Below are 13,386 nucleotides of genomic sequence, written 5' to 3'. Positions count from 1 at the left end.
TGTGAAAGATGTAAGGTCCTTGTCTATATTTATTTTTTTGCCTGTGGATGTCCAGTTGTTCTAACACCATTTATTGATAGAACTACCCTTTCTCCTTTGAATTGACTCTGCTCCTTTGTCAAATATCAGTTCAGTATATTTGTATGGGTCTATTTCTGGTTTCTCTGTTCTATTCCACTGATCTATGTGTCTAATCTTTTGCCACTACCACACTGTCTTGAGTACCATAGCTTTAAAGAAAGTCTTGAGGTTGGGTATTAATGAATTTATAAAAAAGTAATGGAGGATTGAGAATTTTAAGTTTTAAAAGTAGATTACTTATTGATAGTCTCTATAGTACAGTATCTAGATACATTTTCCTTGAAAGTAATAATTTCTTTGTATTGATATCAATTATTATTTTTTTCATCTTGCTTTATTATATTGTAGCTCCAGCCCCCAGTTTAATGGCTACCATTTCTATGATCTAATTTAATCTATATTTACTTTTTTTCCTTGCAAAAGTTCTTTGTCACTTCCCAAACTCTACAAACATTTTACTATTAATCTATTAATACTATTAATCTTTATACTACTATTAAGCTATTAATCAATCAGTTTTAAATTGTTATGTCTCTGCTGCTTTTTTTCACAATAATGCATACAAAAGAGATATCTCAAATAAAGAGTACCTATTTCCCTTGGGTATATTACAGTTGGAAGCTGGAAAATAAAATCTTTCTTCTTGTAGGGCAGTTAACAGAATATAATCCATGATGAGTAACTGTTTATTATCTATATAATAGACAAATTCAGGAATTATACATGGGTAGATACTTCTAGGTGAATGTAGTTTTGCTTACAAATAATGTTCAAATGGATATACTTAGATTTATTTGTCTGGGACACTCATAGAATTGAAAGTATTTCCTGGGTGCCTGAGTGGCTCAGTAGGTTAAGCTTCTGCCTTTGGCTCAGGTCATGATCCCAGGGTGCTGGGATCGAGTCCCGTGTCAGGCTCCCTGCTCAGCAGGGAATCTACTTCTCCCTCTCCCCTGCTCATGCTCCCTCTCTCTCTTTTGCTCTTGCTCTCTCTCAAATAATAATAATAATAATAATAATAATAATAATAATAAAAAAAGAGTTTCCCATTATCTAACAGTTTTTTAAGTACCGGGGCTATTTGGTTAAAATTAGAATAATTAGGCATCTAGCAGTCTCCTTAAACCTGGCACCTTCCACATCTCCCTTTTTGAAACACCATTAATTTGGGGAGTATTATGTCAAATTCATCCAGGTTCTCCTGGGTTTAGGTGGCAAACATATATGAAGCTTTAATTTTTATTTATTTATTTTTTAAGATTTTATTTATTTATTTGACAGAGAGAGAGAAAGAGAACACAAGCAGGGGGAAGGACAGAGGGAGAGGGAGAAACAGGCTTCCCGCCGAGCAGGGAGCCCGATGCAGGGCTCGATCCCAGGACCCTGAGATCATGACCTGAACTGAAGGCAGATGCTTAATGACTGAGCCACCCAGGCGCCCCTGAAGCTTTAATTTTTAAAAATATGTATCAGTATATACTCTAGGTAAGCAAAACAGGTTGGGACTTACCCAGAAAAATGACAGTTTCTTCTAATTTTGGCATATATTTGCATTATTTATAACTTCTGATTTTTTTGAAAACCAAATAATATACTGTGATGGTGCTTTGTGCTGAGTTGTGGGAAATTGAAACAGTATCTCACTAGCATGTTTTGAGCCATATTCATATTGCTCATGGATTCATAAGGAAGGCATCCTTTAAAATAAATATTTATGAGTAATAATATATAATAGGCCTTTTATTAGATGTATGACTTTTAAAATTATGTAAGGGGGCACGTGGGTGACTCAGTCGGTTGAGTATCCGACTCTTGATTTTGGCTTAGGTCATGATTTCAGGGTCGTAGGATGGAGCCCTGCGTTGGGGTCTGCACTTGGCGGGATGTCTGCTTCTTTCTCTTCATCTCCCTCTGCCCCTCCCCCCATTTGCTCTCTCTTTCTCTGAAATAAAAAATCAATCTTAAAGAAAAATTATGTAACAAAGAAACTTTTGGTTGTTTTAACAGACAATTTTGATACCAAGAAGAATGAACTAACAAGACAGGGCTTTATGGATCTGAATCTAATGGAAGCCAATGATCGAGAAGGAGATCCTCGTGACCTTTGGGTAACTCTGCACTCAATGGGCTATAATAAAGCTCTGGAATTGACAGAGGTAAAGCAATCTGAAAGTTTTGCAATGGGTTTAATGTCCATAATATTTTACTCCATGAACATTTTCCTGACACATGACTTTTGAATTGGGCACTCAGATCCTTGAACTTCAATATATGAATGAATTGTGAGTGCAGCAGTGTTTCTGCTAGTTTATGCAAGTTCCTGTTCTTACCTGAAATTTAGTTACTCCCAACATTTAAATAATTCAGGAACAAAGGAGTTTGAGCATATCATATGCAGAAAAATATTTGGTAATTAAAAAGTTATATTTCTTAATTGGTGATGGCTATTTTAGTTGCTAAAGTCTCATGTCTATAGAGAATTCTTTGTCCTAACAGAATAAAGCCTAAGAATAAGGGGATTGTGTCTGTATGACAAGTGGAATTCTGATTCTTGGGTTAATATTTGTAAAACACTTGGGATGGTGCTTGGCTTATATATAGCATTGCGTATGTGTTAGCTATCATTATTAAGAGTTTCAGTAAACCAGAGAAATAATAAAAATGAGGACTTCTTAAATTCTATATTTTGTGTCAGGTGTGAAATAAAGAACTTATGAGTTTCAGGCCATGTATCAGATAACAGTACATTTGTCGTTCATATTCTTAAAAATAGTATCTGTCCTTTCTGTAAATAAATCAACTTAGGAGGGTAACACTAGCATCAACAAATTTTAAATTTTGGGTGTATGGAGACTTTGGTTTAAGTTCTAGCTTTGACATCATTCAAAATCCCTCATAAACCTCTTTTCTGAAAAGTTCTCTATAATTTTTTTTTGCCATTTTTAAAAATAGGAGGTGAATAGTTACAATAAATTTTTATATCCTACTTTAACCTAACGTTCAGTGAATCCCACATTCTGCCTATGGTGCAAAATCAGCATCTAATCTATGAATAATATTGTATCAACTACACATGCCTTTTAATATGAGAAACTAGTTAAGAGCAATTTAAGATATTTTATAGCATTTACTGATAGCATTGACCTTTGAAACCATAGGCAAGAAGGATTTCTGAAATAAAAAAAATTTTTTTTGAGATTGATTTATTTATTTGAGAGAGGGAGAGAAAGCACACACAGGGAGGGGCAGAGGGAGAGGGAGAGAGAACTTCAGCAGACTCCTTCATGAGCCTAGAGCCCGACACGGGGATTGATCCCACAACCCATGAGATAACCACCTGAGCTGAAACCAAGAGTTGGATGCTTAACCGACTGAGCCACCCAGGCACACCCCTGTTTTGTTTTTTAAAGGTTTTATTTTGGGGGCGCCTGGGTGGCTCAGTCAGTTAAGCATCTGCCTTAAACTCAGGTCATGATCTCAGGGTGCTGGGATCAAGCCCCACATCCGGCTCCCTGCTCAGTGGGGAGTCTGTTTCTTCCTCTCCCTCTGCCCCTTGCCCCACTTGTATGACTCTCAAATAAATAAATAAAATCTTTTAAAAATTTTTAAAATTAAAAAAAAATAAATAAAGGTTTTATTTTTAAGTGATCTCTATACCCAACATGCAGTTCAAACTTATAACCCCAAGATCTAGAGTCACATGCTCTACCAAACCAGCCAGGTGCCCCGGTTATGACTTTTCAACAGTGAAATATATTGACCCATCCTGAAAATAAATGTACTGTATTTAGTAGTACATATTCATAAATCATAGAGAAAGAATCAACTGTATAAAATCAATTTGGAAATGCTTAGAGAGTCTTCTGGAGCATAGTCCCAGTTTATGTACTACAATTTTTCCAGGTTAATTTACTTACAGATAAAGCATGGACTAACCACATTTTTCATTATCTTAGGAAAGTTTTTCCTCAGCGATTAATATTATAGCCAATTTATCCCTATTGGAATGAGTTATTTCATGGAGGATTTTATCTAGTATCCAGGTGGCCATTCTGGTTTTGCCAGATCTTACCCTTATGGTTTTTAGAACATGATCATACACAGTATTTCAGAATTTGGCCGGCCCGGTTTTGCATATCTATGATGGAATCCTTAAACTTCTCCATGGATTTGTTTATTTTGTTGTTGTTTTATGTAAGGACTTTAGTCAGAACAGTCTGTTTAGTATAATGATCTGGTAAAAGTATTTCTATAATATTTCTAAAGTGTTTCTATAATATTTTTAAAGTACTTGTATAGTATCTATAATATAGTGTATTAGCTTCAATGGAACTTCTTTTACTTTGAGTCTCTTCCTTTATGGCCATTATTTTAGGTATCAAATAATGTATTTGTTGTTCTTTTTTTTTTTTTTAAAGTAAGCTTTACACCCAATGTGGGACTTGACCTCATAACCCTGAGATCAAGAGTTGCATGCTCTACTGACTGAGCCAGTCAGACGCCCCTTGTTCATTTTTATTTTATTTTTGTTTTTTTTTCCCCCTTCTTCATTTTTAAAGGGTACTTGATCAGAGGGGGAAAAAATCCCCCTTTTTTCTATAGCATTTTTAAAAAGTCAGTTATTCTAAAAGCATACTAGCTATTAGTTTATATATTTTACTCTCCTATGTCTGAGAGAGAGCCACAATTTAGTCATTTGAATGTATTTCATGGTAAGGAAACAGATTTTCCAAGAGGCGAGGCAACTTATTGTATGTCAAGCCTGGTATTGTTTTTTGTTTCTTTCTTTCTCTAATGTAAGACTCATCTACAAACAACATTAAGTCAAGATTTGGTACTGGGGCATCCAAAAATTCTGTTCTTGGCATGGATACTTTTGATTTACAGAATAACAGTGAAAACATTGTCCTCATTCAGTAAGGGTTATAGAGTTGTTGGATTACACCAGCAAACAGTAATACAAGAAGGAGAAAATAACAATTCATAATCAGCTAGTTGGTATAAAAATGTTGGGTAATTTCCATTAGTGATAGGGATGTATATATGTGGTAACATTTGATTTAAAGGATTCATGTAGGGGGAGGTAGGTGGGAGGGATTGGTGAAAATAGGTGATGGGGATTAAGGAGGGCACTTGTGATGAGCACTGGGTGATGTATGGAATTGTTGACTCACTGTATTGTACACCTGAAACTGATAAAACACTGTATGTTAACATACTGGAATTAAAATAAAATAAAATAAATATAAAGACAAAGGATTTATATATTTATATAGTCTTATAACTATCATAAATAATCTTTTCTTTTTTTTAGAATTCTACATTGTAAAATATTTTCACACATATTACCTATTAGGTATTTCCAACAACCCTTGGCAGAATATATACTATTTATTCCTACTTTTTCAATGAAGAAACTAAACTTCATAAAAGTTAAGTGACTTCCCCAGGTCACGTAGCTAGCAAATGGCAAAATCCAGTTACAAACCTAGATCTTCTGTTTTCTAGTCCAATGATGTTTCACTCTACTGTCTCTCTTATAAAAATGACTTTATTATTTCCAAAGGTTAGAATCTTTAAAAACTTCTTTAAAAATAAAAATTTCTGCTTTTGTTCTACTAACTTCAGACTTTTATCTTTTGTCCCCCAACTAAAAAGATGACCATCAATATGTATAAATTCACTATTTATTTAATAGATATTTATTGGATGCCTACCATGTGGTAAGTCTGTAATAAAGAGGCACTGAGGATCAGTGGTGAATAGAATAGTCAGAATTCCTTCCCTTATGGAATTTACATTCCACGAAGGAGAATGATTAATTAAATGGAAAATAAATAAAGTCATTTAAAAAACATTTTGAAAGAAACAAGCCAGAGACCAAACTAGAAAAGAATAGTGCAGGGGGAATGACATATCAGATAAAGGGCTAGTATCCAAAATCTATAAAGAACTTATCAAACTCAACACCCAAAGAACAAATAATCCAATCAAGACATGGGCAGAAGACATGAACAGACATTTTTCCAAAGAAGACATCCAAATGGCCAACAGACACATGAAAAAGTGCTCAACATCACTCAGCATCAGGGAAATCCAAATCAAAACCTCAATGAGATACCACCTCACACCAGTCAGAATGGCTAAAATTAACAAGTCAGGAAATGAAAGATGTTGGCAAGGATGCGGAGAAAGGGGAACCCTCCTACACTGTTGGTGGGAATGCAAGCTGGTGCAACCACTCTGGAAAACAGTATGGAGGTTCCTCAAAAAGTTGAAAATAGAGCTGCCATACGACCCAGCAATTGCACTACTGGGTATTTACCCCAAAGACACAAATGTAGTGATCCGAAGGAGCACCTGCATCCCAATGTTTATAGCAGCAATGTCCACAATAGCCAAACTATGGAAAGAGCCAAGATGTCCATCAACAGATGAATGGATAAAGAAGATGTCATATATATATATATACAGTGGTATATTATGCAGCCATCAAAAAACCCCCGAAATCTTGCCATTTGCAATGATGTGGATGGAACTAGGGGTTATTATGCTAAGCAAAATAAGTCAGTCAGAGAAAGACATGTATCATATGATCTCCCTGATATGAGGAATTCTTAATCTCAGGAAACAAACTGAGGGTTGCTGGAGTGGTGGGGGGCTGATAGCAGGATTACTGATTTGCTTGAGATTATAGTTTTCTTTCCTTTTCTGTGAACATTGTCAGTTAATATGCTAACAAAAAATCATAATTTTATGCTTTTTTATTATCGAATTCATAGTACTAAAATCTTTCTAAAGGTATATGAGGACAAGCTAGAAGGTAGAGTATATCTTCTTAAATCATATGATAAACATATTAATAACAAATAATTTATTTTTAATTCTATCAGAAAGCTAAAACAAGGTTCACTTTTTCTTTCTTGTCAGGCATGCCCATTTATCATCAATATCTATGCAGACAAATGCAAGCCAAGAATTAAAGCTGTCCATATGGAGGCATGCAGTGGGCAACTTGAGAAGGCCATTTGTAAATCCGTCCTTAACAAAGGCGATGCCAGGGTAATGGATGGCTATGAAAATATAATTGTACATACGTATAAGCGTGACACCTGGATAACATCAGTTATTGAAAACAAGGTATTATTTATGAGGTGGTTCTCCTCATAACTGCATTGTTTACTAATATGTTCCATCTTCTTTCTTACTCTATTCTTGCACAGTAATTAATATCACATTATATTAATATTTATAATGGGCAATTCTTTCTTAGGTTTCTAATTCAAACTGAGCATGATAATTTTTATGCATTTTTTAAAAGTTTGAGATAATTGTATTACGAAAATTAAATATTTGGGGATCTCTGAAGATAGAGCATAATTTGGGTACAAAGTATCTTATTTAGTTTGTTATTAAAAATCTTCACACATACATAACTATTTCAAATAACAGACATTGGGTTTTAAAGAAATATAAATAAAGTAAAGAAAAAATTTAGCCCAACTTTTTCCACACTTTGAAATATTAGAAATTCTGTAGACTGTCATCATTTTATCTAATATATTCCACTGCCCAGGACCTATTTTTATCAAGCCACTTATTGCTAACTTTAGCTACCATCCCTGCTACTACTGATATTGCAGGCCAAGAGAATACATACATAAATGCTTAGAGATACCCAGCTTTCTAGAAACATAAATTTTCAAAAAAATCTTACTCAGGATGGCTGGATTTTTAGGACTGTTGGCTTATTTCTTTTGGTTCCTGGGTGAGACTTACATTATTTTTATGCTTACCATGAATTTCTTAAAGTGCTAAGGTTTGGCTGAGTATTGAGTCAATGTGAGTATATACTATGTAACTAACTCTCCTAGTCACAGTAGAGGCCACTATCAGTGTAATATGGTCTCTGCTTTCAAGGAGTTTATAGACTAGTTGGGAAGACAGAATTAATACTCTCAAAAGAGATCAGAGAATAATTAAATGTTAAATTATATAGTACTGTTGATTTGTGCATTAGTTTTACTGTTATTTGCATCTCTTGTGGTTGATGTTAGTTTGGACAATAGAAGTTGGGGAAGGACTTGGGAATGAGGGGAAGGGGACTGTGGTATGGGATTGGAGACAAACTAGGATTGGATATGCAGAGACATGGGCGCCTGAGTGGCTCAGTCGTTAAGCGTCTGACTTCGGCTCAGGTCATGATCCTATGGTCCTGGGATCGAGCCCCACGTCAGGTTCCCTGCTCGGCAGGAAGCCTGCTTCTCCCTCTCCCACTCCCCCTGCTTGTGTTCCCTCTCTCGCTGTGTCTCTCTCTGTCAAATAAATAATAAAATCTTAAAAAAAAAAAGATATGCAGAGATAGCCGTTAGAAGCAGAGAAACAGTAACATGTAAGAGGGTTAATGTGAAGAATAGAGGAAATAGTGGGAATATCCTCAATGCAGAAACAGAGAACTTTATTTGGAGGAGTACTACAAAGATAAATAACATAGGTGGTATGGGTCCAGATTATATATATTATCTTGAAAATGAGGTAGAGGACTTGGACTTGATAAAAACAGAGTTCCCAGCTAGGAGATTCCAGTCTTCAAGTGGATCATAAAGCTTTGGAGGGTGATTCCTAAGATCCAGCATGCCTTCCCTTCTGCCCTCTATGTCTTATTAGAACTAAAAGGGTGGATGGGAGTCACTAACTTACCACAGTTTCTCTGTTCTGTAGTTAGCTATCATTTCTCAACCCTCCATCTCTTTCCTTTCCCTCAAGGAAAATTAAACTGCTCTGCACCAAAATGATGTAATAATAATATTTTAGAGTTTCCCATTTGTCAGGCACTTTACATTTATTAACGCATTTACTTCTCACAACAACCCAATGAGGTAAGTACTAACCGCATTTTACACACAAAGAAATTGAAGCATGGGGATGCTAAATAACTTGCAGTAGGTCACATGCTGAGTAGTAGACCTGAGAAATGAATCCAGGCAGTCTAATGTTATACTGCCCAATTTGTAGTCATTAGGGAGTGCTTGTAGCTTTCTTAGCAGGGGAATACTTTGGCGCCTACATTTCTTTCATTCACCAGCTTCATTCTGCTTTCTCTTGCTTCCTATCCATTTTAGAGGCTATCTATTATCTGTGATCTATTATCTCAAGTATTGGTTCTTCCATAAGGTCTTCCTTGCTAACCCAGTCTGAGCTAATGTTTCTGTGTTTCTATAATATCTTCTATGTTTCTGCAGACCCTGTGAATACCTCTATCACAAGACTTATAAAATGTTTTGTAATAATCATTTTATTTGTATTTATTAAAGAAAGGACTAGCAACTTATGAAATTTTTTTTATAGTCAGATAATAAAGTGATTATTCACATCAACAATGAGCTAAGTAAAAACTGCATAAACAACAGAGGACTGAACATATTTGCAGTAGAAGTGGCACCAAAATCTACAATGGTAATGTATTGTTTTCTAATTAAAGCTTGTTGTTTTATCAGTTTGAAAAAGCATTTTACTAATAACAGTATGAATAAGTAGAAATATGAAATAAAGTAGAAAATTATTCTAAGTATGATATTCATATTATTATCATCCTATATTAGGAGATTTTGGTTCTAGTCCAATTCTCACTATTTGGTTGAGTGATTATGAGAGATTCACTTAGCCACTCTGTTCCTGTCTCTTATGTAAAATTAATATACTATTACTAGTGTTAGGTAGTTCATAAGGTTAATGTAAAGATAAAAATAAAATGATGTATATGAAAGCACTTTGCAACATCATATAGAAAGACAAAGTAGTGTTTATAGTAAATGGGAATTTTGCTAATCCAAAATATTTTTATCTACATTATTAAGGTTTTCCAATGTAACCTGAAAGAGAAAATGCCTCTAAGTTTTAGATAACAACCATCTAAGTCAAGAGCCAGGAACAGCTGTAGTTTCTAGTGTTAGCAGAACTGTGGGTTTCTATTTAGCCTGGGGCTCAAAGGCAGGGACCCTGAAACTGGTCTAGTGAATGGAAAAAGGAAAAAGCCTCCTATTCTTTTCTTCATTCTGTCCATGAAATCCTAAAACATTCTAGAACTGAATAAAGAGGAGAGATTCTACAGAATCCCAATGAGGATTTTAGAACATTCTCTAGGTTTAGCGAAAAAAGGGTATTTACTCCCCTTTCCACTACTCCCTTTTCTACTACTCCTACCCCACATTTATATACACCAAATATCAGCTACTATATTTGAGTAGAATTTATGCCAGATTATTCTGTTAGACATCAGATCATAGATTGTAGATGCCCACTAAGGACAAATGGTATAGAATTTTATCTGCACAGGGATATTTTTTGCATAGGGTCTAGAAATGTTATCCTGTTTAAAAATTAGCCAGAAATAAAATATATGAAAGGAAAATAAAAGTTTTCTATTTTTATATGCAGGTTTGTCAACATGTAATGCCTCTGAATGAACGACAAGAATGGATATATTATTGTGTGTATTCCCTTATATCTTAAATATTGTTTTCTACTTGAGCCTGTCAAACTAAGAATTCTTTCAGGTTTAGTCTGTTATTTGTTGATAAACTAAATGCTAATCAATTTAACTGATGTACATAAACAATAATCAATTTATATGTGTTTATATTTTATACCCATGTTATATACTTTATTATTAAAATATAAATATAAAATAGAAATAATATAATAATGTTTTTAATGTGTGGCTTTCTTATTAATTTAATGGGAAATCTGGGCATATTTCATTTACCAATAGTAAATCAAAATAAATTACAGGTAAGCTTTTAAAAACTAGTATTCGATGAATTCTACAAAATCCTGTATACTTTTGGTTTAATCTTACTCATAAAAAATAAACTCAAAGAAAATGAAAATAGGCCAGCTGCAGCTAGTGTCTTGGGCTCTCACCCTGTCTTCTCACTGTTCTGTCCCAGGAGCGTGACAGGTCACAGACTCCCATCCATGCCACTGTGGTCACAGGCATGTGGCTGTGGGAGGACCAGGGGGCCTCCTGGGCCCCTTCTCTTTGCTGTGGCTACTGCTGCTGATGATGTATAGCCCCTTCAAAACCTACCTTTCCACCAGCAGCCTCTACCTCCTGCTGCACCTCTTCAGCTTTGGCTGATGCTTCCTCCTCCAACCCCTTCTGGGCCTGTAGGTATTCAAGCCCTGGAAGCTGTTACACCATCGTCCATACTGGCAGCCATTTGGCAGGCAGGTATGATTGGAGCAATGGGTCTGGAGTTGGATGTTGAATTTACTTCTGAGGGGATTCTTGTCTTAATGCACCATAGCACAGTAGACATGACAACTGATGGTAGTGGTTGATGAGTGATTTGATATTTGAACAAATGAGAAAACTTAATCTGCAGCAAATCACAGATTCAGGAATGATTTCCCTGATGAGAGGATCTCTAACCTGAACCATAATCTCACAATCTTCTTAGATGTCAAAGGCCATGCAAATATAATACTGGTGCTCTAAAGAAAATGTATATGCAGTTTCTTCAACTATGCAGTCTGCTCTGGTATCCTCTGCCCTTTCTTGCCAAAAGTGATCTATAAGATGAGACAGGACAGAATGTAATATAATGGCATTAACTCACAGAACTTGGAGCCTTAGCCATCCAGGAGATGGGAAAGTACACTATAATGCATGTGTTTCAGTCCATGTTAGTGGCAATAGACATTTTGCTGGACTAGAGCATGCATAGTATCTTGTGGTACCTGTATGGAATTTCAGCTTTCCTCAGGCAAAAGGATGTTGTATCCCTAGACTACTCAAAGAAGTAGTTAGCTAAAGGCATTCAAGTTGTTGCTGGGAAAAAATTTTCCCTTCTTTCTTTTGTTACTGAACTTAAACTTGTCCAAGCACCTGATACACAGTAAGCCAATGTCTGAGACCCCAGTTTTTAAGCAAAGGGAGCTTTATTATCAGAAGAGCAGCCGAAGAAGAAGGCAGGAGATCATTCCCAAAGCTGCCTTACCCTTTTGAGCCTAGGGACAGTTTATATATATGAAGGAGGTTAATACATGAGAGGAGGGTGAAGAGTTTCTTGAACCATGAAGTGAGAGGCCTTAAAAGAATCTGGAGATATGCATTCTTCCAGACAATGAGGTGCCATTTGGAACCTGGTATGATCAGATACATCAGATAATTTCAAGACAGATGTTACCATCTGGTCCCCATTAGGTTTCTACAGTCAGTGGGTAAACAGGGAATAGGGGCAAAAAAGGCAAAGTTAGTGATTTATTGTGTATGAAGTTAAGGGATGCATAAAACATAAGTAGGGCATAAGGTAGAATGTGAAGCTAAGTTAATAATGCAACTAATACAACCATAGTTCTGCCTCTGCTTTCAAAATAGGTCCAGGAACCAAGTATCTGGCCTCACTTTCTAGATTCATTGGCTGGTCTAATAATCAAATAGACATAAGACATTAACAGGAGAAAAAGAAATTTCATTATGTACATATGGGAGCCCGACAAATACATGAGACTCACAGGTAGTCAACCAGTTGAGGCTTATATACCATCCTGAGCAGAGGAGAGAGGATAGGAGTCTGGGGCTTTAAAGGGGAAGAAGACAATTCACAGGAAGATGAGAAGAGTGACTGTTTGGTAAACAAATGTTTGCCATGCCATGCAGGTAAGTCTTTCTGATATAAAAAATTATCTCTAGTAATAGCTCTCTTCCTGGTACAGGCTATCTAAATTCTTTTTGGCAGTTCAGGGAGAGGTAATAAGCTTTTCCCAAGTCAGTTGGGTCTTAAGTGCCTTCAACTCAAAACAATCCACATGTTAAAGTGGCACATTTTGGGGTGGCATATTCTGCTACTTCTCAATACCTTTGATCAAAATGTGGCTATGAGTCCCATCTTGGTCCCAGCTGTATCACTGATAGCAACCTGAGATCATGCCCTGTCCCTAAATCAAGAGTCAGATGCTTAACCTACTGAGCCACACAGGTGCCCTGTAATTTTAAAGTCTTCTCTCTGATATTCTTCAGATTTTCTTCCCACCTCTGACACTTCTTTTCACCCACACTTCTGTGGCTTCCCCCAGTTTCCACGTTGTCTCCTACCTCAGGCCCTTCGGATGCCATGTTTCTTTCTATAGAATAATAATTGTCTCTCTACTCCCTCTTTTTCCTTCAGGTCTCAGTGAATATGTCACTTTTTCTAAGAATCCTTCCCGATTAAGCCCCTACCAAGACTACTTTGGTGGCCCTAAAAACTCATGCTTATTCTTTGTTGTAGCACTCATCATACTGTACAGGAAATACTGTTT

General features: G+C 35.9%; 1 protein-coding gene and 1 pseudogene across 4 annotated transcripts in view; both read left to right on the top strand.

Annotated features, from left to right (window-relative positions):
* Window positions 1–10,778, top strand: part of EFCAB7 (EF-hand calcium binding domain 7) — a 44,112-nt gene extending 33,334 nt beyond the window's left edge. For 3 of the 4 annotated variants that reach the window (XM_054512828.2, XM_054512829.2, XM_045897508.3), the window contains 4 exons: window positions 2,089–2,237; window positions 7,012–7,221; window positions 9,430–9,537; window positions 10,519–10,762. In XM_054512828.2, the coding sequence (XP_054368803.1) occupies window positions 2,089–2,237; window positions 7,012–7,221; window positions 9,430–9,537; window positions 10,519–10,593 (542 nt within the window). In that variant the 3' untranslated portion in view covers window positions 10,594–10,762. Of the gene's footprint in view, window positions 1–2,088; window positions 2,238–7,011; window positions 7,222–9,429; window positions 9,538–10,518 lie in introns of all 4 variants that reach the window. The other variant, XM_045897507.3, reaches the window with a different exon arrangement.
* A 300-nt stretch (window positions 10,779–11,078) lies between these two features.
* On the top strand, window positions 11,079–11,910 carry LOC123858337 (glycerophosphodiester phosphodiesterase 1-like; annotated as a pseudogene).
* Window positions 11,911–13,386: the final 1,476 nt, after the last annotated feature.

Source organism: Mirounga angustirostris, unplaced genomic scaffold, assembly GCF_029215605.1.
Source record: "Mirounga angustirostris isolate CCGP_5_RB_7025 unplaced genomic scaffold, mMirAng1.0.hap1 SCAF_4, whole genome shotgun sequence".
Taxonomy (NCBI): Eukaryota; Metazoa; Chordata; class Mammalia; order Carnivora; family Phocidae; genus Mirounga; species Mirounga angustirostris.
Note: the sequence above shows the minus strand (reverse complement) of the source record. Positions and strands in the feature narration are given on the sequence as shown.